Genomic DNA, 27,992 nt, shown 5'->3' with positions numbered 1-27,992 from the left:
GTATTTACCACCCAAACCCCTTTATTTCTTTATTGAGAACAGTTAAATAAGACAACTAAATGCAGTACAGCTTTTGTTTGGTGTGTGTGTGTGTGTGGGGTGTGTGTGTGTGTGTGTGTGTGTGTGTGTGCAGAGGAGTCCTGGTTGCAGGTCAGCGAGGTTAAATGTAGGCTGAGGCCCCACTAAAATGTGCAGACAGAGAGGATTGTGGGCCAGTGTTGGCATGGAAAACAGCGGCTATGTACACGGTGTGTGAGCGCCGAGAGCTTTAGAAGTTGATGGCTTTCCCAAAGGACGCAGCCAGGTTGGCTTCTCTGAAGGCCTCAGACACAGTCTGGAGAGAGAAAGACACAGAGGGGGGGATGAACAAAGATGAATAAAGAGAGACAGAGAGAGAGAGACACAGAGAGAACCCCCAGATGGTACTGAAAGTTCCTAGCTAAAAGTTACGTTTTAAAACTGATGCAAGAAGCTGTCAAGACAAACTTTTAGTGAAGAACTGGGTGAAGTCTTAAGCTAAGAGGAGAGAGTGGGGTTGACCCCGTTGCCATGGAGACAGTATTTCATGGGTTTGCTCACTTGCTATGCCCACAGTGACTGGCTGACAGGGAATGTGGGAAAAAAAACACGGAAGTTTTGATTGGACGGGATCCTGAAACTCTTGGGATTTCAGTGTGGTCTACATGGTAGACTAACAATGTGGTCTATACGGCAGACTAACAATGTGGTCTATACTGTAGACTAACAGTGGAATGGCAGAAAGGACAACTCATGTTGTCATAGTCAAATAAAGACATTAATTATAAAGAACATTTAAGTGCCACTTATTACATGGATGAAAAAAAGGCATAGCTTTAATTTGGGGTCTGGCACTTCCTTAAATAAGTTTTAGATAGCCTGTGTTGTCTTAAAAATACTGCCTTTTCTTTTAATAATGTGGAACGACCACGGCTGACAGACATGAGCCTGACACATCACTAACATAAATGGAAACCATAAATGTTACTTTCTTTCCATGGAAGAAAGTAACACATTTGGACCTGGGATCAGCTTCCAGTCCAACAGCAGCAGCTGTGTTGATGGCAGCTCCCCCTTCCGGGACCACTGATCTGGTCTCCTAACATCTGGCACATGTAAGAGCTAGTTCTAGAGCTAACATGCTTCATGAATCATTCTTAGCCAAAAAACACAGGAGTGAGGCGTCCAGGTAGCGTGGTGGTCTATTCCGTTGCCTACCAACACGGGCAGTTCGAATCCCCGTGTTGCCTCCGGCTTGGTCGGGCGTCCCTACAGACACAATTGGCCGTGTCTGCGGGTGGGAAACCAGATGTGGGTATGTGTTCTGGTCGCTGCACTAACGCCTCCTCTGGTTGGTCGGGGCGCCTGTTCAGTGGGGAGGGGGAACTGGGGGGAATAGCGTGATCCTCCCCCGCGCTACGTCCCCCTGGTAAAACTCCTCACTGTCAGGCGAAAAGATGCGGCTGGTGACTCCACATGTATGGGAGGAGGCATGTGGTAGTCTACAGCCCTCCCCGGATCGGCAGAGGGGGTGGAGCAGAGACCGGGATGGCTCGGAAGAGCGGGGTAGTTCGCCGGGTACAATTGGGGAGAAAAGGGGGTAAAAAAAAAAACCAAACCAAAAAACACTGGTGTGACTGTTAGGACTCAGACTGACGTGTCTGTTATTTACAGGATTTGCTACTAAATCAGCCAGTTATGAACTACTTCTAACCTTGATATGTCTCATGAATACGGCCCCTGGACTTCACGTGATTCTGTTACTGGTTCATATCAAACAGTCCAGTCCTTCTTTTACTGGTCCACATTTGAGTGCAGTGGTTCTGTTACCAGTTCATTTTAAAAAGTACTGAGCTTGACTGGTGTAAGCTAGTATTAGTCCCATCCCGGTCCGTCAGTGGGGGGCACATGAATACATTCCAGTTTGTCTATTTACACAGAAATCCCTGTATGTGTTGCATCTCTACTCACGGGATGGGCGTGGCACACTCGAGCAACATCCTCACAGGAAGCCCCATATTCCATAGCCAACGCCGCTTCGTTGATCATCTCTCCTGCCCCCTGGAGGAGAGGGGGAGAAAATACAACTCATTTTTATGCATTATTCAGCACAGAAACCTCAGTGTGTGTAAGAGTGCTGGCTCCTGAAAGCTAGATGTACGTAGGGAGAGGGTACATAGCTAAAGCTTCCAACTACCAGAAACTACTTCAGTCAGTCTGACTCTTTCATCAGCCAGTTTAGCTGAAGTTGCTGCACATCTGTCTAGAATCCAAGTTAGCCAACACCTCCTCTCCACTGGTACGCAGAACAACAATGAAAATGAAGCCTTGTGTCACATTCAGAAACTGTACTGCTGCTATCTCCCCTCAGTGTTTTTCAGAAACACGTTTAATGGAGACAACTGTGTCGTCTACAGGAGCGCTGTCTCTCAAGAAAGTTCCAGAAGATCTCATCATCACTGGAGCAGGAGTCATCGGTGTGGAGCTGGTCAGTGTGACAGATCTCCACACGGAACCAGCTGCTCTGAGTTCAGGCTTTTCAGCCATACGAATTTACTGTTAAGGGGGCGTCCGGGTAGCGTAGCAGTCTCCTCTGTTGTCTACCAACACGGGGATAGCCAGCTCGAATCCCCATGTTAACTCCAGCTTGCTCGGGCATCCTTACGGACACAATTTGCCGTGTCTACAGGTGGGAAGCCAGATGTGGGTAATTGTCCTGGTCGCTGCACTAGCGCCTCCTCTGGTCAGTCGGGACGCCTGTTTGAGGGAGAGGGAGAACTGGGGGGAACACCGTGATCCTCCCACGCGCTACGTCCCCCTGTGATGGCCTGGCGGCCTGTCCAGGGTGTCGCTGCCTGCTGACCAGTGACTGCTGGGATAGGTTCCAGCATTCCCATGACCCTGAGAGCAGGATAAGCGGTTTGGATGATGGATGGACGTTTAACAGACTGTGTGAGTCAAAAAGCAGAACAAATCATTTTGAATCGTGTTTGGACAGCTCTACCCGCTATAGCACTGTTCTAGAAACGAACACTGGGGCTTTTAATTACGTCTCACTGGCAATTCACTACCAGAAGCATCTTGGATATTTGAGGTGGTGCAAGGTGACATTCTGGTACTTTTAACTCAGAGAAGGTTGAATCAATTCATCTGGACATAACGTTTATTGACAGATACGTTTCATCGTCATGTAAGTGACCTCTTCAGTCTCACCTGACTGCAGGTATCCCCACCCTTATAAACAATACAATGACTGCAGGTACCCGAAGCTTATAAACAATACAGTGACTGCAGATACCCCCCAACTAAACAGATGCTGGCCAAGAGGATGACACAACACAGGAGAGCTAACACATCAGACCAGGACTCCACAGTCTACACCATCTACAGACCAGGACTCCACAGTCCACACCATCTACAGACCAGTGGCCAATCTGTCAGGAATGAGGATGTGCACTTCCTTGATAGCCCTAACCTTAACGGGAAGTCAAAGAGGCCATCTATGTTTATATGATGAGGGAATGACCCTAACCCTGAACCGGTGTGTGTGTGTGTGTGTGTGTGTGTGTGTAGGGGGGGGGGGTAAGAGTACATCTGTCACCATCTTACAATGCTGTGATTGCAACTATTCCCCAATCCTCTGTGAATACTAAACATGACCACTGTAACTCTAGTTAATGGTCACGCCCATATTTGCATATGAAACTGGTGGTTGGTTTGGGTCGTTACACCACTGTCTTGTTTATAAGAGTGGGGACACCTGCAGTCACTGTATTGTTTATACGGGTGGGGACACCTGCAGTCACCGTATTGTTTATACGGGTGGGGGCACCTGCAGTCTCTGTATTGTTTATACGGGTGGGGACACCTGCAGTCACCGTATTGTTTATAAGGGTGGGGGTACCTGCAGTCACTGTATTGTTTATAAGGGTGGGGGTACCTGCAGCCACTGTATTGTTTATACGGGTGGGGACACCTGCAGTCACCGTATTGTTTATACGGGTGGGGACACCTGCAGTCACCGTATTGTTTATAAGGGTGGGGGTACCTGCAGTCACTGTATTGTTTATACGGGTGGGGACACCTGCAGTCACTGTATTGTTTATACGGGTGGGGACACCTGCAGTCACCGTATTGTTTATAAGGGTGGGGGTACCTGCAGTCACCGTATTGTTTATACGGGTGGGGACACCTGCAGTCACCGTATTGTTTATACGGGTGGGGACACCTGCAGTCACTGTATTGTTTATACGGGTGGGGGACACCTGCAGTCACCGTATTGTTTATACGGGTGGGGACACCTGCAGTCTCTGTATTGTTTATACGGGTGGGGGACACCTGCAGTCACTGTATTGTTTATACGGGTGGGGGACACCTGCAGTCTCTGTATTGTTTATAAGGGTGGGGACACCTGCAGTCACTGTATTGTTTATACGGGTGGGGGACACCTGCAGTCACCGTATTGTTTATACGGGTGGGGGACACCTGCAGTCTCTGTATTGTTTATACGGGTGGGGACACCTGCAGTCAATATTGTTTATAAGGGTGGGGGTACCTGCAGTCACTGTATTGTTTATAAGGGTGGGGGTACCTGCAGTCACTGTATTGTTTATAAGGGTGGGGGTACCTGCAGTCACTGTATTGTTTATAAGGGTGGGGACACCTGCAGTCACTGTATTGTTTATACGGGTGGGGACACCTGCAGTCACTGTATTGTTTATACGGGTGGGGACACCTGCAGTCAATATTGTTTATAAGGGTGGGGGTACCTGCAGTCACTGTATTGTTTATAAGGGTGGGGGTACCTGCAGTCACTGTATTGTTTATAAGGGTGGGGGTACCTGCAGTCACTGTATTGTTTATAAGGGTGGGGACACCTGCAGTCACTGTATTGTTTATAAGGGTGGGGACACCTGCAGTCACTGTATCGTTTATAAGGGTGGGGGTACCTGCAGTCACTGTATTGTTTATAATGGTGGGGTACCTGCAGTCACTGTATTGTTTATAATGGTGGGGTACCTGCAGTCACTGTATTGATTATACGGGTGGGGACACCTGCAGTCAATATTGTTTATAAGGGTGGGGGTACCTGCAGTCACTGTATTGTTTATAAGGGTGGGGGTACCTGCAGTCACTGTATTGTTTATAAGGGTGGGGTACCTGCAGTCACTGTATTGTTTATACGGGTGGGGACACCTGCAGTCAATATTGTTTATAAGGGTGGGGTACCTGCAGTCACTGTATTGTTTATAAGGGTGGGGTACCTGCAGTCAGGTGAGACTGAAGAGGTCACTTAGATGATGATGAAACGTATCTGTCAGTAAACGTTGTGTCCAGATGAACTGATTCAACCTTCTGTGGTTTTATTACCTGGATTATGGAGCGTGTGTGGTACTTTAACTGTTTACACCTCTTGATGCTCTCAATGAGGGAAGCAAACTTAAAAAATATCACATCAAATAAATTCACAAGGACAATAAACGTTTTCCTGTCTGTCTGTTCTAGTATCTTTGGAGAGAGGGATGGTTCTTACAGATCCCAGGATGTGTGATCCCAGCATCCTGTCTGTTTCCTTGTGACTGAGGATCTTCACCAGGCCGTCTGTGTCCGCGTTGGTCTTGGCTCGGCTGTTTGCAGCAAAGGGGAATTTTCCCACCTTGTAGGGAACGCCCTGGAGAAGCAAGGGAGGCAGGAAAGAAGAGGGGAGAAAGAGGAGAGAGGTGAGGGACACATTACTTATCAGTCACCACGTATGAAGGACCACATAACTTGGGTCACTTTTACAGAGTGAAAAATAACTCCAAACGAACACTGTGAAATGTCGCCACCCCGTGTCTGAAGTCTGCACAGCAACTTGGGCGAAGCTGTGAATCTAAACACTTCAGTCCTTATGTTAGAGGGAAAAAACTTTGGAAAACGACTTTTTTTCTTTCCATTTATATCAAAACATGTTTTATCGCATTATGTCATAATATTGTTACTGCTTGTGTTTTAGAGATGAAAGTTGTGTTGACACAGTAGTCTGTCACACTTGCATACAACAGTTGTGTTGACACAGTAGTCTGTCACACTTGTATACAACAGTTGTGTTGACACAGTAGTCTGTCACACTCGTATACAACAGTTGTGTTGACACAGTAGTCTGTCAGACTCGTATACAACAGTTGTGTTGACACAGTAGTCTGTCAGACTCGTACACAACAGTTGTGTTGACACAGTAGTCTGTCAGACTCGTACACAACAGCTGACAGACTGATGATTTGGTTGGTCTGATCTTAAAATAATGTGGACATCTCGGGAGAAAAGAGAAACACATACCTGACAGGTTTCTGGTATTATAATTCTATATTGTGTACTACTACTACATCATTTACTACTTACTAATATTTAGTATCACCACACAAGAACACACAAACCTCCTCTTTAAGCTGCTCCTCCGTCTTGCCCACCCAGGCGACCTCGGGATGTGTGTAGATGACAGAGGGAACACAGTTGTAGTCTATGTGCACAGCTCCACCCGCCATGCCCTCCACACAGATGATGCCTTCATCCTCGGCCTTATGGGCCAGCATGGGACCCGCCACCACGTCTCCAATGGCATAGATACTGGAAGGGGGGGGGGGGTGGAGAAGTTGGAGGACAGAGACACAAGTCCTTTACTAATGTGTCTATCAGTGTAGAGCAGTGATGTCTGATCACTTGTCATGCAAGATCACAAGGTCACATGTATGTCATGTATGTCATGGAAGGTCACATGTAGGTCATGGAAGGTCACATGTATGCAGGTTTTCATTCCAACCCAACACTAAACCAGCTGGTTTAACTAACACACTACATCGACCAGGACTTCACTCCTACCTAACACCACCATGGGCGTCAACATGGCAGCCGGTGTTTAAACTGTATATTGTGTCAAGATAAATACCCAGCTGAGATATTAATACGTTACATATGTTAGTATCTCTGTTATGAAACTAACTGACACCAAAATTAACAACTTTAATACTATTGTTAAACAATTTAAAATGGCCACCGTCCAACACCTGTAAATACTGCAAGGCCTCTGTGGTAGTCATGGTGCGTCTGCAACCAGACATGTTGGACATAATCACACATCAAGTGTAGACTATTTGTCTGCACTGGAGGGCGCTAGTGTGTTTCTAGGACACAGCAACAAACTTCACACAGGAAAGGATGTCACCAACACGTGTCATAAATACTGGCATGATGCACACCATCACACGCAGATTATGAGACGGTCATGTTGACCGCTGATGGTCGTTTTAGGAGATCTTATAACTTTTTTTGTGCGACTGATCTAAAACTAATTTTAATACAAATATGTGCAGTTTTAGGAGAATTCAGGGAGCAGCAGGTCTGCATCTTTTTTATCACAAAGCTGTTAAACTTTGAAAATCCCAAACCGTCAAAATGACCGCCATGGTTGTTGTAGTGTTAACCAGGCAGAGGAAGACTAGTAACTAGGCAGAGGAAGACTAGTAACAAGGCAGAGGAAGACCAGTAACCAGGCAAGACTAGTAACCAGATGGAGGAAGACTAGTAACCAGGAAGATGAAAACTAGTAACCAGGCAAGACTAGTAACCAGGCAGAGGAAGACTAGTAACTAGGCAGAGGAAGATTAGTAACCAGGCAAGACTAGTAACCAGGCGGAGGAAAACTAGTAACCAGGTGGAGGAAGACTAGTAAGTGACAGCACCTTGTACGCGTTAGGCTGGTTTGAAAACCTGTAGACACATGACTGAATACCTATGGAAGGCTTGTTATGGAAGGCTTGTTGAAAAACATCATGCAGTAAAATGACACCCGTCTCTCTCAAGAATATCAGAAATACACCTGTCTCACTCTCAAGAACATCAGTAATACACCCATCTCTCTCTCTCAAGAACATCAGTAATACACCCATCTCTCTCTCTCTCTCAAGAATATCAGTAATACACCTGTCTCACTCTCAAGAACATCAGTAATACACCCATCTCTCTCTCTCTCAAGAATATCAGTAATACACCTGTCTCACTCTCAAGAACATCAGTAATACACCCATCTCTCTCTCTCAAGAATATCAGTAATACACCTGTCTCACTCTCAAGAACATCAGTAACACACCCATCTCTCTCTCTCAAGAATATCAGTAATAAACCTGTCTCACTCTCAAGAATATCAGTAGTACACCTGTCTCACTCTCAAGAATATCAGTAGTACACCTGTCTCTCTTTCAAGAATATCATTAATACACCTCTCTCTCAAGAATATCAGGAATACACCCGTCTCTCTCTCTCTCTCTCTTTCTCTCTCTCTCAAGAATATCAGTAATACATCTGTCTCTCTCTCTCAAGAATATCAGTAATACACCTGTTTCTCTCTCTCAAGAATATCAGTAATACACCCGTCTTTCTCTCTCTCTCTCTCTTTCTCTCTCAAGAATATCAGTAATACACCCATCTGTCTGTCTAGATTATCAGTGTTTAGAATTTGATCAGTTAGTGCAACACCAGCAGAAGAGTGTCCAAACTTTCAGGGTCCAAGTGCAACATGATGTTGGAGGATTAACAATGAACAAATGAACAAGGTCAGCGACACCATGTAGTGCTGAGAGGTGGTAATACCAGTTACCAGCCATATTAAAAGGTAGCAGCACCAGCAACTAAACGACACCACTGTAGTAAGTGTACTGTAGCCCAGGTATTCTTTTCTTCCAGCTAAGATGGTGTACCTGGGAACTTTGGTCTGAAACCGGTTGTTGGTGGGGATGCGACCCCTGTTGTCCAGTTCAATGCCCACAGACTCCAGGCCCAGGTCCATGGTGAAGGGCCGTCTGCCGATACACACCAGCAGCACATCGCAGGTTAGTGTCTCATTCTTCCCGCCAGCTGCGGCCTCCACCCTGATGGGTAACAGGAGAACAGAAATGCTATCATGAATAATATTCTATATTCTATAATATTCTATATAATAGTCTATATTATTCTATATATAATATTCTATAATATTCTATATAATATTTTATATAATAGTATGTATTCTTCTATAATATTCTATATATAATATTCTATAATATTCTATATTATTTTATAATATTCTATATATAATATTCTCAAGGCTCAGCGTTTTCGGTTTTTACCGATTTTCACCGAAAAATACCCAGATTTTTAAACTGATTTTCACCCAGATTTTATGTTTCCACGGATCCAAAAGTTGTTCCTGTTCATGTGAGGTTATGTAACAGTGTCCTCTTCTGGCAAAATTTGGCATGCTGGATGGCTTTGAAAAATAAAAACCGAAAACGCTGAGCCTTGAATATTCTACATATAATATTCAACGACTGCATTTGGACGAGCATCTGCTGACATGAACATCATGGACATACAAACGTAGTTACACTTAGACTGCTTTTATTTGTCATTGCCTCATATGCATGTCTCAGACATACAAGGGAATGAAATTACGTTTCACAAGGACCTCAGTGCCACATAAAAACAAATAGCACACAATAGATATTTAAAACAAAAAGAGCATTAAAAACAAGAATGACTTCACAGACCTTGCGAAGCCAAACACCAACCACAGCAGCGCTGTGGCACATGTTGGTTTTAAGCCAAATGAAAAAGGAGAGCCCAATAACTTGGAGGAGGCGATTTGTCAGATTTGCAGAAAAAAGGTGGTGGGGTCAAAAGCGCTACTACCACACATTTTTTTTTTTTTAAACCATCTACAGATTCACCACCCCACCCAATTCGCTGAACTTGGAAAGACAGACGGCTCAGAAACTAGGGCAACTGGCCAAGTACAATTGGGGAGACAAAAAAAGGGGGGCCAAACAAATAAAAAAATAAACAAATCGTTAATTGTGATTATTTGGATGATAATTAATCGTCACCTAAAATGTCATGATTGTGACAGCCCTATGCTACACGACCACTCATTAGTGGTGGTGTAGCATCATGTTCAGATAGACTGTGAGATGACACTGAATCCACAACTACATTCAGTGTGTAGTCACCTGCATCTCAAAAACAAACACAAGCAATAAAAATCCCCACAAGCTTTCCAAACTTCAACAGATTCATATCTGAAATGATAAAAGTAATTTTCCAGAACTTTCCAGGCTTGTCGTGAAAGTTCTGGAGCGTTACTCACGCCACATCGATCTTTCCGTCGGGCCTCTTCTTGGCTCCCAGGACCTTGGTGCCGAGCTTAAACTTCATGCCCTGTTTCTGCAAGATGCGCTGGAAGTTCTTAGAGATCTCCATGTCGATACCCATACCACCCACATGACCCAGAAATTCAACCGCTGTCACCTTGGAGCCCAGTCTCTGCCACACTGACCCCTGCAGGACAGGAGGACATACACACCCAGGACATCAGAGAACACCACCAAAGTCACAAGTACACTCTTGCTGGTACCCTTATGTCACAAATCACTCCTGATACTCTTCTCCACCCACTCCACCCTGCCTGCACTCTCTTCTTCACCTCTCTTCTGCACTCCCCATTACTTTGGACAGTTGACCTCAAGTATTTAAACTCATCCACCTTTTATCACCTCTACTCCTTGCATCCTGACCATTCCACTGTCCTCCCTCTCATTCACACATATGTATTCCGTCTTGCTCCTACTGACTTTCATTCCTCTTCTCTCCAGTGCATACCTCCACCTCTCCAGGCTCTCCTCAACCTGCTCCCTACTCTCACTACAGATCACAACGTCATCCACAAACATCATAGTCCACGGAGACTCCTGTCTGATCTCGTCCGTCAACCTGTCCATCACCATTGCAAACAAGAAAGGGCTCAGAGCCGATCCTTGATGTAATCCCACCTCCACCTTGAACCCATCTGTCATTCCTACCACACACCTCACCACTGTCACACTGCCTTCATACATATCCTGCACCACTCCTACATACTTCTCTGCCACTCCCGACTTCCTCATACAATACCACACCTCCTCTCTCAGCACCCTGTCGTATGCTTTCTCTAAATCTACAAAGACACAATGTAACTCCTTCTGACCTTCTCTATACTTCTCCATCAACATTCTCAAAGCAAACATCACATCTGTGGTGCTCTTTCCAGGCATGAAACCATACTGCTGCTCGCTGATCACCACCTCTCCTCTTAACCTAGTTTCTATCACTCTTTCCCATATCTTCATGCTGTGGCTGATCAACTTTATACCTCTGGAGTTGCTACAGCTCTTTACAGTAGTTATTTAGAAATATGACAACTTTTAAAAATCAAAATCTGTTATGTATTTCTTTTCTCTCACAATAATTCAATCAAATTATGTCAGCAGAGGAATTCCATTTGATCAATGTGTTCTGGGTAAAGGCCTTTATCAAACTGCCATATTCAGTCTGATCCATGCTCCATTGGGTTTTGTGCAGATGATGATTTTATACTCATCTGTTGTGTTAACTTTTTATTGTCAACCCTGCTTTGTTTTGATCTTGTGCTGTCTGGTACAGTGCTGCTTGTTTTGTTTTTTACTGTGTTCTATAAGGTGTGCTTGAGTGCTCTGAATGGCGCCCACAAATAAAATGTATTACTATTATTATTTATACACCTGGGGCATTTTTTGTGCGATTAATTCACATGTCAATATATTTTTTCGAACGGTTTTGTCAAAACTACTTTAACACAAAATGTGAATATTACACGGTGAAAAAGTCATATTTCTCTTCTGGAACAAGATTGATTTCTCTGAGCTTTCACAACACCAGTAAAGGCATCAACCATTCCTGTTTTGTGGAACGGACGTCATGTCACATATCCTAATGACGATGGCGGGTGGGCCTGTTGAGGTTTGAGCCAGGCAAGGCATTCACACAACCTACACACACAGCCTTGTTGTAGCCTGCATACTAATGATGAGCAGAGACGGACAACAGACAAGACAGTCACAATAAATGGCCTATACGTTTACACCTTACATGCAGGAGAAACACAGCTCCTACACACATGCACGCACCCAGAGCAAGACAGTGTGCGGTGGCACCCAGAGTAAGACAGTGTGCGGTGGCACCCAGAGTAAGACAGTGTGCGGTGGCACCCAGAGTAAGACAGTGTGCGGTGGCACCCAGAGTAAGACAGTGTGCGGTGGCACAGCCATGTAACAAGATGTTTTTGTGGACAGCCAGGTAGAAAAGATTTGGATTTATGTTCATCTCAAGAAGTTTTCCTCCTCCTAAAATCAGATCTGTTCTAAGTCTCAGAGCCAACTGAGCCTAATAAAGTATTCTGATATGTACGCAGCTGGATGCAGTGTTTCCTGCTTTGACAGAATTACGGGCACATTCGTGTTGGTGCCGGTATGAATAGTTTTGATAAGAAATATTCGCAGGCGAGTATTGCGCATTTTCCTGTCATTTATTAGTCACAACCCCAGTGTGTAAAGGCCTTAAGAGTCACCTTGATGCCTCAAAGTAAATACCCCCCCTTTCCCCCCAATTGTACCTGGCCAATTACCCCACTCTCCCGAGCCGTCCCGGTCGCTGCTCCACCCCCTCTGTTGATCCGGGGAAAGCTGCAGACTACCACATGCCTCCTCCCATACATGTGGAGTCACCAGCCACTTCTTTTCACCTGACAGTGAGGAGTTTTACCAGGGGGAAGTAGTGCGTGGGAGGATCACGCTATTCCCCCCCAATTCCCCCTCCCCCCTGAACAGGCACCCTGACTGACCAGAGGAGGCGCTAGTGCAGCGACCAGGACACAAAGCCACATCTGGCTTCCCACCCGCAGACACGGCAAATTGTGTCTGTAAGGACGCCCCACCAAGCTGGAGGTGACACGGGGATTCCAACCGGCGATCCCCGTGTTGGTAGGCAACAGAAGAGATTGCCACGCTACCCGGACGCCCCCTTAAAAGTAAATTCTTATGGTTGAAAAGCCGGAAGTCACAGCAGATGGTTCCATGTGGAGATCTGTCATACTGACCAGCTCCACACCGATGACTCCTGCTCCAATGACGATGAGATCTTCTGGAACTTTCTTGAGAGACAGAGCACCTGTAGATGACACAATCGTGTCCTCATCAATCTAGATTGAGAGAAAAAAGACAAAAATCACTTTCAAAAACTGAAATATAACCTGATAATGTCCTGCAGTCCTCTGTGTGGAGTTTGCATGTTCTCCCCGTGTCTGTGGTGGGTTTTCTCTGGGTGCTCCGATTTCCCCCATCATCAGAAAGACATGCATGTTAGGGTCAGTACTCCTGTCTGTGCCCCTGACCAAGGCAATGGAAAGAAATAACTGGAGTAGGTCCCCAGGTGCTGCATGGAGGCTGCCCACCGCTCCTAGCTACACAGCTAGGATGGTTTTATGCGGAGAGGAATTTCCCCACGGGATCAATAAAAGTATCTCAAAATCTCTCAATTGTTGTATGGCAAAATATCGCTGAAACTGAGTTTAAACTGGTGTGTAAAAGTGTGTACAGGTGTGTAAATATGACAGCAATGTTCACCATGTGCTCTTTGGGCATCAAGTTCCAATATTAATTGTGCAGCTTTGACTTGGTTTTGAAAGTACATTTACAGTCATTCTATGACTGGCTTGTTTTTAAAATGTTGACACTGCCAGCAAGTTCAGGAAGCAGATACTAGAAGTTTCTGTTGTCCACTGTCACCTTGTTGGCACAGATTAACACACAGCTGTACTCTGGAAGACCCATTAACAGCCAGTCACGTACTTGAATACACACTGTGCTACTCAGTGAAGGGGCTACTGGTATAAACTGTCCAAATGAGTGGTACCTCGATCCCGGGGAAGGGTGTGACCTCTGACCCTGTGGCAATCAGGATGTTCTTGGTGTTGATGACCTGTTGGCTGCCATCGGCTGACATAGCTGTCACCTGATTTTTCCCCGTCACTTTCCCAAAGCCATTGACGTGAGTCACCTGAGTGGAGGGACAGCAGACTATGAGGACTAGCCATGCAGAGACATCCTAATCCAGCCCTGTGGAGCATCAACCCAGACTTCTCTTCTCCAAAACACTGCAGGACTTTGTGGTTAGCAGTCACAGCACTTTCTACCATACAGCAACAAATAAGATCTACAACATCATTCAAGTCCATCAATACACTCACCTTCCATCTTCTCACAGGCTGAAACAGTTTTTACATGTGAAATAAAACACGTGTAATCCATGATAAGAATACAGCCATTAAACCAGCTTAAGAAAAGAACCTGTTGTTACCTGGGTAGACATGTAGTTAAACAAAACACTTAATGAAATGCAATGTCGTTTATTATTGCTACTGGAGTGACTGAGACAGAACAGGAAGCAAAGGGTTAAAATGGTGATGGAGTGCCCCTCTGGTAGTGTTGCAGTATCCTCGTACTTTCACGTGACCAGGAGTGGAGAGCTCGAGCTTTCTCTCGACACTGAGCGAAAGCACTAATATCCGTATTCTCACGTCACACGGAGTAAACTCAGTATACATGTTCGCAAAGGCCGAGGACCGAAGCTGTGGAGTGTAAGTGTTTCTGTAGTGTCTCGGCTCAGTCCAGATTGTGATACTCTTATCGGCCTCCTGGCTGTTACTATTTCTTGAAAGAATTTGTCTCAGGTCTTGTTACTCCCTCTGATGAGATTCTAATTCTTGGTAATTTCAGTATTCATGTGAATAAGGCTGCTGATCCTCTAAGTAAAGCCTTTCCGGCACTAGCTGGTACTTTTGGGTTCACTCAGTTTGTTCAAGAGTCAACTCATTGCAGTGGTAACGCCTTTGATGTGGTTTTATCTAAAGAGATAGCTGTTTCTGATCTGATGTCTTGCCAACCACATCTGCTGTGTCAGATCATTTTCTCATCACATGTGAAGCATTATGGCCTGTCCAGTTAATGTCAGCACAGATGTAATTACCACTCGCCATATCGGTCCCTCCACTGTAGCTGCATTTGGCCAGCAGCTGCATGGAGTCTTGGCTCCTTTCACTGTAGTGACTGACTCTGTTGAAAATTTCACTAGTGACTTAAATGTGGCCCTCTCTAGTCTCCTTGATTCATTTGCACCTCTCGCTACCAGAGGTAGGCAACTAAAGAGGCCTACACCCTGGTTTAATGATGAGACTCATGCTCTTAAGTGGGCCTGCAGGAGACTGGAACGTAAATGGTGAAAATCAAAATTGGAAGTTTTTTTTACCTATCGTGGCACGAGTGTTTATTGAAATACAAATGTGCTTTATCTGCTGTAAAAGCAGCGTATCTCTCTCACTTAATCAACACTAACACCAGAACCACCAGGATTTCACTCCTACCTAAAACCACCATGGGTGGTCAACATGGCGGCCAGTGTTAAACTCTATATTGTGTCAAGATTAATACCCAGTTGAGATATTAATGCATTACATATGTTAGTATATCTGTTAAGAAACTGACACAAAAATTAACATTTTAACAACTTTAATACTATTTTTAAACAATTTAAAATGGCTGCTGTCCAATGCCTGTAAATACTGCAAGGCCTCGGTGGTAGTCACGGTGCGTCTGTAACGGCGTCTGTACCCAGACATGTTGGACATAATCACAAATCAAGTTTAGACTATTTGCCTGCACTGGAGGACGCTAGTGTGTTTCTAGGACAGAGCAACGAACTTCACGAAGGAAATGATGTCACCAACACACGTCATAAATACTGACAAGACGCACACCATCACGTGCAGATTACATGCGGTCATGTACAATGAGTCCTAATAGTCCTGTTATTACAGCTTTTGAGACTATCTCTTCTTGATACTTTGAGCTCGTGTCAGCTTCTAAACCAACTACCTGCCTACTTGACCCTTTACCAGCAAAACTGTTTAAAGACCTCTGGCCTCTTCTGGGACCTACAATGCTAGATAGACATTGTTAATTTATCATTTACTGCTGGCACTGTTCCCCACAGCTTTAAGACAGCTGTGGTCAAACCTCTACTTAAGAAACCGCACCTCGATCCAGGGTCTCTCAATAACTATCGACCAGTCTCGAATCTTCCATTCTTTTCTTAAGTACTAGAGAGAGTTGTGTATCAACAACTTTCCACCCATATAGAAGAAAACCATCTATATGAACCTTTTCAATCGGCTTTCCGGGCCTGTCACTCCACTGAAACTGCTCTGACTAGAGTGGTGAACCATCTTCTACTAGCTATGGACTCTGACTCCACCTCTGTGCTTCTACTACTGGACCTCAGTGCAGCCTTTCACACCACTGATCACTGTGTACTATTAGACAGATTAAATTGTAATTTTGGTGTCTCTGGTTTAAGTCGTACTTATCTGGCAGAACACATTGTGTCTGCTGTAATAAACCTTCCAAACTAAATGACCAGATTTACACTGAGATCCACCCACCCGGTTACCAACAGCAGAGTAAATCCAGAGTTAAGACTGCCTATTGGACGAGCGCTCCATTAAACCGGCCAACAGGACCTTCTGTGGGGTTTTGGGATGTTCTAACATGAGCTCAAACACTTGGATTACAACCATGTCTTGTTAACCTTGTCACAAATCTACCTTTCCTGGAACTTGACCATGCTGGGAGGAAGATAACAAAAATAAATCTCACATAAGTGTAATGACAGGACAGCTCCATTAGGGTCCTGACACACCAGGCCGACGGTCGACCGTCAGCCAATGTCGGCCATCGGTGAGCGTCTGTGACCCTAGTTTTTGCGGTGTGTCTCGCACCGTCGGCACTAGTCAGACCCCTGTCTGCAGCTTTTCGGCCGATTCAGCATGTTGAATCAGTGGAGCCTGTCGGTGAGAGAGATCACTCTGATTGGCTGTTCAGCTTAGTGAATCAGCGCTGAACGTACATGCTAGTTGGCCGCGGGCTGTAGTCTTTGCGGTGTGTTCAGGTGCTACTTTGTGGCCGAGACGGCAGGCGACGTGAGGCGACACAACAGTCAACCTTCGTCGCCGCTCAGTTTGGTATGTCTGGACCCTTAAATGTGTGCTCATGCGTGGCTGAGGGCTGTCAATAAATATTCCAAATTTGAATATATAACCGAATTGTACAAAAAAAAAAGACATTCGAGTGTGAAAATTAATATTCATTTGTGAAAAAAGCAGCACTACTGTGGCCGTCTGCCTCATGAATACTTGCGAGGGCCTTGGCCGCTGCACTGAATACGCTGCATGATGGACAGGAGTCACACAACGTCACTTTCATTAGTGGAAAATGAAATGTAAGTCAAGCTGAAACAAGCGGATAATTCCACAACAAGCGTGTGGTGAAGACGGCAGAGACTCTTCACACCCCAGCTCGGCCGCAGACAGAGTGACTTTCACTCCAAACAATCTACAAAGCCCCGTTTGGAAACACTTCGCATTTTGGTCAGAAAACCAAAAATTGTGGAACCTTGAGATAAAGTCGTATGCAAGCTATGTAAGCTACAGTTAGCTTACCAAGATACTATCAAGCTGTCTGTTTAAACCAGTATGAATATTACCTACTCTGTTTAAAAACATCATCATCAATTACCAGTCATCATCTCGCTCCAAGACAACCCGTTCTCATTTCTTTTTTTTGGGGGGGGGGGGGTTGCCGCTTTTTCTCTCCAATTGTATCCAGCCAATCACCCCACTCCACCCGTCCCGGTCTCTGCTCCACCCCCTCTGCCGATCCGGGGAGGGCTGCAGACTACCACATGCCTCCTCCCATACATGTGGAGTCACCAGCCGCTTCTTTTCACCTGACAGTGGGGAGTTTCACCAGGGGGGCGTAGCGTGTGGGAGGATCCCGCTGTTCCCCCCCCCAGTTCCGCTTCCCCACCAAACAGGCACCCCAACCGACCAGAGGAGGCGCTAGTGCAGCGACCAGGACACATACCCCCATCCAGCTTCCCACCCGCAGAGACGGCCAATTGTGTCTGTAGGGTCGCCCGACCAAGCTGGTGGTAACACGGGGATTTGAACCGGCGATCCCCGTGTAGATAGGCAATGAACAAACCACCACGCTACCCGGACGTGTCTATGGTCTTTAAATGAAGTTTTACGGTATAGGACATCAATTTACTTCTTTATTTTGTGATGTGTAGTATGTAGATCTTTTAAAAGAAGTTGGACGGTTTGGAGACAAAGCAAGAGAGATAAGATGGAAATGGTGTGGACATGTGTGGAGGAGAGATGCTGGGTATATTGGGAGAAGGATGCTGAATATGGAGCTGCCAGGGAAGAGGAGAAGAGGAAGGCCAAAGAGGAGGTTTATGGATGTGGTGAGGGAGGACATGCAGGTGGCTGGTGTGACAGAGGAAGATGCAGAGGACAGGAAGAGATGGAAACAGATGATTTGCTGTGGCGCCCCCTAACGGGAGCAACCAAAAGTAGTAGTAGTAGTAGTAGTAGTTTACAGTGAAATAAATACACATTTACGAGTCATCATGTCTCTCGCTGTACTGGCTCGCCCTCTTATGGACATAATGCACAAAAATATAGTCGAATGGGCTCCAACCTGTTTTTTTTAGAAGGAATAATCGAACATCATTTTTGGCCAATTTTGACAGCCCTACTGAGGACAGGGCAGCTGTCTGCCCCCCAGACTTTCTCTATAACTGAGCTTTTGCAAAATAAGAACTGACGTGATAATCCACCAGCCAGCAGTCAGTAATTCCCTCTACTTCCTCTCACAATGTGCTCTGACACCCCACTGAAATCACCAGAGAGCAGCTTTACCGGAGTCGTCTTCAGATAATACTACAGCTAAAGGAAAGGGGAATGGTGGAAAGATGCTTTTGAAGAAACTGTAAATAAGACCAGCTCTCTGTGCAGGATGTGAGTGCAGTGAAAAAGGTCTGACCTTGTTTTGTTTAAAGAGATGTGCGATGCCTCCTGTTAGGGCTTTGACTGCACCGCTCTTCTGCGACATCATCTTCTCCAGGTTCAACGAGAGCCCCGAGACTGACGGACAAGAGACAAACACTCAGTCTTTAAGAAATTAAATTGACCATGATTTATCATGCTGATTCAATATAAGCTCAGTCATCAAGTCCCCTGGTTCTGCTGGCTTTCACTCTGCCATCACATGTTGTGTACTGGTGCAGGGGTGTGTCCCTGGTTCTGCTGGCTTTCACTCTGCCATTACATGTTGTGTACTGGTGCAGGGGTGAGTGTGTGTGTGTGAAGGTCAGAACACTGTCGTAAATGATTGAGAAAAAATGTCGGCAGGGTCAGTAGGGGAAATGGTATCATCTGACTTTGACAGCTTATTTGGCATTGTTCATGTCATGCTCTGCGCCACATAAGAAACAGAATTCGTAATCCTAGAAGTACAGATGCCTGTCGCCCCCGAGACCAACAGGACCAGCTGAACCAAAGCCATTCCGGTTAATGAGACTTCTTACTTTCAATGCCTCTGCTTTCAAAGTCCTTTCCGTGAGCCATATGGTATAGGTAGGAATTGTTAAGCAGAGCCTACAGAGTAAAACAGGACAGAAATGTCACCTTTTATATCCCAGCTCCCACTAAAATTACAGCAGGTCAGCGGATCATCTGGAAAATCAGAGACTCAGTGATCCACAGACCCACTGCAGAGTTGCAGTATGAAAACATTTGGATACATGATGAATAAAAGAAATCCCAGTCACCTGATGGAAAAAGTGACTTACTGTTACCCAACGTTGTGTTTAATTTGAGTTCCAGAGGACGTAACTTATCTAACTGGTGCCTGAACAAATAGTTCTACTAGTGAAAAGAAAGATAAAATAACTATCAAAATTCATATGGCTGGTGACATTTTAATTTTCAATTTCCCACAAAAATTAAAGAAGCAAACCTACTATATAAATGCTTCATACCACTGTGACATGTCTGTAGCAGGACTGATGAGTTTACATTTCAGTACAGACGTGTCAGACTGCCCTTCCTTCTTCACTACTGTGGCTCAAACACTAGCACAACAGTTAACCAGTTAAATACAGCATAACACTCTAACACAACAGTTAACCAGTTAAATACAGCATAAACACAATTACCTTTGAAGGGATGCAGCCGACATTGAGGCAGGTCCCACCCAGCGTGACATTCTTCTCAACACAGACCGTCTATGACAGAAAACAGCATCAGGAAAATGTGCAATATAAATCATGACGGTTTCACACCTGTGTTATTTTCACATGTGGTGCCTATGAACACAGATTTATCATTTCTAACTCAGTACTGACTGCTGGTATTTACAAATCACCACTAAGGGATTTGTAAATGAGATGGCAATGGGAGTTTGGGTAACACTTTCTATGAAGCTTGCATCTATAACGCCCAATAAGCATCTACAACGCCCTATAAGCATCTATAACGCCCATACTTTCCTATAATATGTATTACAATGCATTATGACATTTGACAGATAAACAGGCTAACAATGACACATTTATAATGCATAAATCCTATTTAAATTGACATAATGTATCATAAGGTGGTTATGAGGTGTTATGAGGGCGTATACATGGTTGCAATGAATCTTATAATGACTTATAGCTACATTATAAGACATTATTAATGCCCTTATAGGGCATTATGGATGCAAGCTTCATAGAAAGTGTTACCGGAATTTGTTTGAAATGGCCGACTGACCAGTGTTTCCTGCTGTTGTAAAGAATCACTGGTCTAAAAATAAATCAACTTGTGTGCCGGGGGTTATATTTTCATTTAATAAAGCCGACTAGGTCCACAGCATTACAATCCCACTTTTCAACTCAAGTGGTTTTATAAATTCTTAAAAAAGACAATCTTAGAAGAAGCTTTGTCAACATTAAACTGAATTCCTATCATAATTAAAACATTCTGAGACTCATAATTATTCTGTATTATCTGTCATACCTTAAAGCCAAGCTGGGCTGCTTTAATGGCAGCGACGTAGCCACCCGGACCAGAGCCGACCACGGTCACGTCAGCATCGACTACAGAAAGACAACACATTCACTTTATCTACAGACAGACAACTAATTCACTTGTTCAAGGACAAGTTGGTGCAAGGCACACATGCATGCTCTTGATACAACAACAGAATGACCGCACTTTGAAAAGATGCGTTCTGGTTTACTGGGTGAGGCTGGGTAGACTGGCTAGTATGGTAAAGAAAATTACCATTACTTTCTTTTTCAGGGAGGGCTGAAGACTACTACATGCTTCCTCCCATACATGTGGAGTCACCAGCCGCTTCTTTTCACCTGACAGTGAGGAGTTTCACCAGGGGGACGTAGCGCATGGGAGGATCACGCTATTCCCCCCAGTTCCCCCTCCCCCCTGAACAGGCACCGTGACTGACCAGAGGAGGCGGTAGTGCAGTGACCAGGACACATACCCAGATCCAGCTTCCCACCCGCAGACACGGCCAATTGTGTCTGTAGGGATGCCAACCAAGCTGGAGGTAACACGGGGATTCGATCCGATGATCTCCGCGATGGTAGGCAACAGAATAGACCCCTACGCTACCCAGATGCCCTACCATTACTTTCTAGTAACAGCTTCCATCCTGTTGACGTACCAGTTTGCCAGGTAACCATTGATAATTTTGGACGTCTTACTCTATTCTTAGAATCTCACCGAGTGGTTGGCTCATGTAAGTTAGAAAAGTTATGGACAACAACGAGACATGTCTCACAAATCAGCATGACTGAAGCCAAAAGCCTGATTCATATTTCTCTCTCCCTGTCATACATGTGCCCCCCCCCCAACAGTGAACAGACAATGCTACAAATCAACACTGTGTTATGGTAGAAGTTTCATGCTGTCTGTGCATTTACACTCTGACCCATGTTGAGATGGATGCTGGTACTATCAGCTAAGTAGATTGGGGGTCATAAATCTCAGCTTACTTGCAGCTTTGTCAGCATATGTTCTGACAGACAGAACTGACGCACCCTGGAGTTTGCAGGAGAGGTGGCCGCGCTGTGGGTGCAGTGCCGGGAAAACAAAGAGGAAAATGAGACATATCAGAGGAAGGCAACAAACCAAGTACCAAGACATAAATACCAGTTTTGGGTCTGCTACGTTTACTCGCATTAAAAGAAAGGCGACCAAATAATAGCAGAGTGCAAATCAGATAACCTAACGTCATGGGTCACACAGCCTGGTTACCATGTGAAAAATATAAAACTGACTAGTTACTTGGATAACGTTAATAACTATTGAATATGGGTTTTTAAACACACCATGCAACAAAGTGTCTGTGGACCAGATCGCCACTGCTAACTGAATATTATGTCTGTGAATGTTCTCATTGATCCAGGTCACATAACCAAGTCCAGTTGCACTTGATTCAATTCCTTTGGATAACTGAATATTAGTTTTTCTTAAGGATTTTCAAGACTTTCTGCAAATGCAGGATTGTGTAATGATTCTATTGCCATGTCACACTGTGTGGTGTGCTCTCTGCTACAGTGTGTTGTCCTGCTATGGTGCAAAACAAATTCCTTCCGAGGATCAACATGGACTGAGGCTTCGTTGATCTGTCAGTAGAGACGTAGGTTGGGTCTACTCGAAAGCAAAGGGTAGACATTATTTTGGGAAAGTACCACTGTGGAGCAAGTAACAGGTCATCTGGTGTGCATGGTCAGAGGTCAGAAGGAGAGCAGGCTGTGTCCTAAATTACAACACGAGCAAAGCCAGCACGTCTCGCTAACTTGGCGAGCTAACGCTACCATAACTGTTAGCCGTTTTGCTAGCAGGGCCACGGCGCCAGTAAAACCGAATAACGTCACAAAACTGGAATCAAATGAGCAACAACTAATCCCAGCAGCCTGCCTGGTGCCGTGTAGCCGGTAGAGTTGGACCAGGGGGTCTTTCCTTACCGTGGCCAGGGTACGGTACAGCTGTTTGCAGCTCTGCATTCTGAATCTGTCCGCTCTCAGGACGACTCAGCCGGCCAAGGACTCCGCAATCTGCGCATGCTCGCTACCAAGCCAGGAAAAAGCCTGCGTCGCTTCCATATGACGTCATCCCAACGTTCGGTAAACAGGTTGTGAAATAGTTGTTGTTATTTGTTCCCAGCCCAGTCAAAGGGAATCAGACGCAAGACTAAACGGATGAATACAGAGCACAGGGCGTGAACACGTACTTCCTATTCTGTGGTAACAGCAACACGTACTTCCTATTCTGTGGTAACAACAACACGTACTTCCTATTCTGTGGTAACAACAACATGTACTTCCTATTCTGTGGTAACAGCAACACGTACTTCCTATTCTGTGGTAACAGCAACATGTACTCTTCACCTAAGGGGGAGGAAGTAGAGTTAAAAGAAATTAAAGATAAAAAATGAATAAAAAAACAAAACAAAACGAAAAATCATAAGCAAAGTCGTCAGCTGTCAGTAACCTTAAATTAGCAATATCATCTTTCAGGATAATGTAAGAAAAAAACTTTCAGTACATGGCAGTACAAGCTTGTTTCGTGCGTCGTGCACTCGTCAGCTGCTAATGTTATACATATATATATAGAGAGAGAGAGAGAGAAAGAGAGAGAGAGCGAGAGAGAGACAGACAGACAGAGAGAGACAGACAGAGAGACAGACAGATAGACAGAGAGAGAGAGAGACAGAGACAGACAGACAGACAGACAGAGAGACAGACAGACAGACAGACAGACAGACAGAGGTTTTTTTCGGAAACCGTCAGCAGTGTTGATGAAAGTGCTCAACAGATGAGGAGCAGAATATTAAGATGGATGTAAGGAAAAGAACTTTAATTCATAGCAGTACAACCCGTTTCGTGCTTGAGAAGACCAGTGTAAGATGGCACTGGACATGGTGTGGCATCTCTCCGGTCCACTGGACATGGTGTGGCATCTCTCCGGTCCACTGGACATGGTGTGGCATCTCTCCGGTCCACTGCGTGAAATAAGGGGCTGCTGTGAGTGGTTTTGTTCATATGGATGAAAAAGTGTTTTAAAAACTTGTAAAAATACGCGTGTTGAGTATCCGCGCAAAGTTTTCAACATCCAACATCCAACATCCAGCTCCCCTGCATCCAACATCCAGCTCCCCTGCATACAACATCCAGCTCCCCTGCATGCAACATCCAGCTCCCCTGCATCCAACATCCAGCTCCCCTGCATCCAACATCCAGCTCCCCTGCATACAACATCCAGCTCCCCTGCATGCAACATCCAGCTCCCCTGCATCCAACATCCAGCTCCCCTGCATCCAACATCCAGCTCCCCTGCATACAACATCCAGCTCCCCAGCATCCAACATCCAGCTCCCCAGCATCCAACATCCAGCTCCCCAGCATCCAACATCCAGCTCCCCTGCATCCAACATCCAGCTCCCCTGCATCCAACATCCAGCTCCCCTGCATACAACATCCAGCTCCCCAGCATCCAACATCCAGCTCCCCTGCATCCAACATCCAGCTCCCCAGCATCCAACATCCAGCTCCCCTGCATACAACATCCAGCTCCCCAGCATCCAACATCCAGCTCCCCAGCATCCAACATCCAGCTCCCCTGCATCCAACATCCAGCTCCCCTGCATCCAACATCCAGCTCCCCAGCATCCAACATCCAGCTCCCCTGCATCCAACATCCAGCTCCCCTGCATACAACATCCAGCTCCCCAGCATCCAACATCCAGCTCCCCTGCATACAACATCCAGCTCCCCAGCATCCGACATCCAGCTCCCCAGCATCCAACATCCAGCTCCCCTGCATCCAACATCCAGCTCCCCTGCATCCAACATCCAGCTCCCCAGCATCCAACATCCAGCTCCCCAGCATCCAACATCCAGCTCCCCAGCATCCAACATCCAGCTCCCCAGCATCCAACATCCAGCTCCCCTGCATGCAACATCCAGCTCCCCTGCATACAACATCCAGCTCCCCAGCATCCAACATCCAGCTCCCCAGCATCCAACATCCAGCTCCCCTGCATGGAGACAGTTCCGCTGAAACAAGTCCGGTATTGTTGCTGACTGTCCAAGAGGAAAGTCTTTACTTGACAGGAGCTCTGTCACATCCCCAGGTGCCTGAGCCATGGGACCACACACACACACACACACACACACACACACACACACACAGTGTGACGTCATTACTCTGGGTCTGAATGGTTGGTGAGGTTGCTGGGATGTTTCTATTTTCTGCTTGACACCACGGACTGTGTGTTTGTGTGTTTATGTGTGTGTGTATGTGTGTGTGTGTGTTAGACTGTGTGTGTAGAACACGTGTGATTGTGCAGAATGTGTGTGTGTGACTGTGTGCAGAATGTGTGTGTGTGTGTGTGTGTGTGTGTGTGTGTGTGTGTGAGACTGTTTGTGACTGTGTGCAGGATGTGTGTGTGTGTGTGTGTGTGTGTGTGTGTGTGTGTGTGTGTGTGTGTGTGTGACTGTGCAGAATGTGTGTGTGTGACTGTGTGCAGAATGTGTGTGTGTGTGTGTGTGTGTGAGACTGTTTGTGACTGTGTGCAGGATGTGGTCCAGCTGGGGGTTTATATAAAACGCAGCATGTGCAGAGTTGGAGACAGTTTCAGAACACCACCTCGCCTCCCGTCCGGTCTGTTTGTGCTGCTGCAGGTCTGAACCGGCCTGGGAAGTGGATTCAGGACATGACGGTAAACAACAAGTTTACTACCTTTGAGGGGGGAAAGCCTGAGGATCCAAAGACTTGTGGATGGATATGGGAGGAGGAGAAGAGAAGAGGAAAGAGAACTGAAGGTCCAGTCAAACTATTCAAATTTATTCATTAGGCTTTACCAACATGTGGTGAAAAGTCCACCTCTAGTTTTCTAGAACCATCAGTACTGGGGAAAGTTTCCTGCAGTCCATGTTTTCTGATGGATCCTGCATTCGCCCCGATGTTGACATTTCAGTCATTAAAGACAAAGAAGTGAGTCAGAAAGCAGCTGAACTAGAGAGAAAACCAGAAAGTTACAGAGGTATCGTTGAAATGCAAGCGCTCCTGTTGGCCTACTTCACAGCTAGGATGGAGACCAGCACCAAGACACTGAAAGCCAAGGCAGAGGCCAGTAACTTGGAGGTGATGGAGGAGGAGACGAGGCTGCATGCAGAAGTCCAGGAGGAGAAACGGCAGTATCTCGTAATGGAGAAGGATCGTCAGCAGATGCACAAGCTTCTGGATTTGCAGATTGCTGCATTAAGTCCCTCGGCCGAAGCTTCTCGGCAGTTCACGGAGAACTGCGAGTCCTTCGCCACAGCTGCTGACGCCGCCCGCCATGCGCTGCCTATGAAGAACTTCTACAGCCAGGGCGGCAGAAGGGAATTCCTGGTTAAAGTGGAGTCCCGTCTAAAGGAGATGGAGAAGCTGCTGGTAGAGCGCACACAGGGAGATCAGCAGGACAACAGCACCTCTCTGGAGGGTCTCAGAGACACGAAAACTGTCTCTAAAGACATCAGCCAGCACCTTTCAGGGGCGCCCTCTGAGCTTTCGGGGCTGCCATCTTCAGTTTGTCAGCACACAGTTCAGCCCAGAAAACAAAAAACAGTCTCAGAGAATCAGAATCAGAACCATGTTTACTGGCCATGTGGGTCTGGAATGTGACTGGTTCGCTCAGTGTACTTCACGTAGAATAACAACACTACGACACAACAACAACAACAACAACAACAACAATCCTCAGGTATATATAGCAGGCGACAGTTGGCTTCTCAGTGTGAATCCCTGGCTGTGAGTTGCTTGCAGTAAAAAGACTGCAGTAATCATGCCCTGCGGTAAGTCCCACAGCTCAAGTCCTCCACCCAACCGTCTCACTGACCTGTCCACCTGCTGACCCCCACCCAACCGTCTCACTGACCGGTCCACCTGCTGACCACCAACCAACCGTGTCACTGACCGGTCCACCTGCTGACCACCACCCAACCGTCTCACTGACCGGTCCACCTGCTGACCACCAACCAACCGTCTCACTGACCGGTCCACCTGCTGACCACCACCCAACCGTCTCACTGACTGGTCCACCTGCTGACCACCACCCAACCGTCTCACTGACTGGTCCACCTGCTGACCACCACCCAACCGTCTCACTGACTGGTCCACCTGCTGACCACCAACCAACCGTGTCACTGACCGGTCCACCTGCTGACCACCACCCAACCGTCTCACTGACCGGTCCACCTGCTGACCACCAACCAACCGTGTCACTGACCGGTCCACCTGCTGACCACCACCCAACCGTGTCACTGACTGGTCCACCTGCTGACCACCACCCAACCGTCTCACTGACTGGTCCACCTGCTGACCACCAACCAACCGTGTCACTGACCGGTCCACCTGCTGACCACCACCCAACCGTGTCACTGACTGGTCCACCTGCTGACCACCAACCAACCGTCTCACTGACCGGTCCACCTGCTGACCACCACCCAACCGTCTCACTGAGTGGTTCAACAAAGTATTTATAAAACCAGGCAGCATTTCAAATCGTCCACACTGTAAAACTGTTTCTTTTGCCCTGCAGAAAAGACAAACATTGGAGAGACAGAGAGAGAGAGAGACACAGAGAGAGAAAGAGAGAGACAGAGACAGAGAGACAGAATTTTGAATTTTTAAAACAAGTGTTTATTAAACAAAAAAATAATCAAAAACAGATTTGACATCTTTTTAACAAAAAACATTTGTCAAATTACAAACAAATACGTGACATGCACCTGTAACATTCTAAGTGGGTTCATCGCTCTATCGCTCTATCAGCCTCAAGGACAGCAGCTGGGTCGACAGGCTCCCGTGGGTCATGCTGGGCCTCAGGACCGCCCTTATGGAGGACCTCCAGTCCTCATCTGCTGACCTGGTTTACGGCCAGCTGCTGCAGGTGCCAGAGGATCTCATCCCCAGCACCACGGCCCCCTGGTCTGCAGCCCATCAACGGACCACGCTTCTGGATAATGCCAGAGTTTTCGCACCAGTCCCTACTTTGCAACATGGCCTCCCACATTCTCTCGTCCCCGCAAGTCTGCAGTCAGCAGACTGCATTTTCATCCTCCACAGTGTCCACCATGGTCTGCTGCAGCCTCCCTATGAT

At 46.2% G+C, this 27,992-nt stretch overlaps 2 protein-coding genes across 2 annotated transcripts; one reads left to right on the top strand and one right to left on the bottom strand.

Annotated features, from left to right (window-relative positions):
• On the bottom strand, positions 1 to 22,979 carry dldh (dihydrolipoamide dehydrogenase). Its single transcript, XM_056281336.1, has 14 exons — positions 22,813 to 22,979; positions 21,838 to 21,910; positions 20,840 to 20,919; positions 19,996 to 20,064; positions 19,366 to 19,435; positions 18,822 to 18,922; positions 13,792 to 13,935; positions 12,977 to 13,078; positions 10,175 to 10,365; positions 8,751 to 8,921; positions 6,435 to 6,624; positions 5,552 to 5,689; positions 1,990 to 2,079; positions 1 to 334 (listed from the first exon to the last, which is right to left on the bottom strand). Exons 1-14 carry the CDS (start codon positions 22,849 to 22,851, stop codon positions 269 to 271), a joined length of 1,524 nt encoding a protein of 507 aa, XP_056137311.1. The 5' UTR covers positions 22,852 to 22,979; the 3' UTR covers positions 1 to 268.
• Positions 22,980 to 25,501: 2,522 nt separating this feature from the next.
• LOC130114744 (HAUS augmin-like complex subunit 8) lies at positions 25,502 to 26,632 on the top strand. Its single transcript, XM_056282644.1, has 2 exons — positions 25,502 to 25,671; positions 25,935 to 26,632. Exons 1-2 carry the CDS (start codon positions 25,563 to 25,565, stop codon positions 26,513 to 26,515), a joined length of 690 nt encoding a protein of 229 aa, XP_056138619.1. The 5' UTR covers positions 25,502 to 25,562; the 3' UTR covers positions 26,516 to 26,632.
• The last annotated feature ends 1,360 nt before the right edge of the window (positions 26,633 to 27,992 follow it).

Source organism: Lampris incognitus, chromosome 6 (assembly GCF_029633865.1).
Source record: "Lampris incognitus isolate fLamInc1 chromosome 6, fLamInc1.hap2, whole genome shotgun sequence".
Classification (NCBI taxonomy): Eukaryota; Metazoa; Chordata; class Actinopteri; order Lampriformes; family Lampridae; genus Lampris; species Lampris incognitus.
The sequence above is the reverse complement of the archived record's forward strand: the minus strand, read 5'-3'. Positions and strand labels throughout refer to the sequence as shown.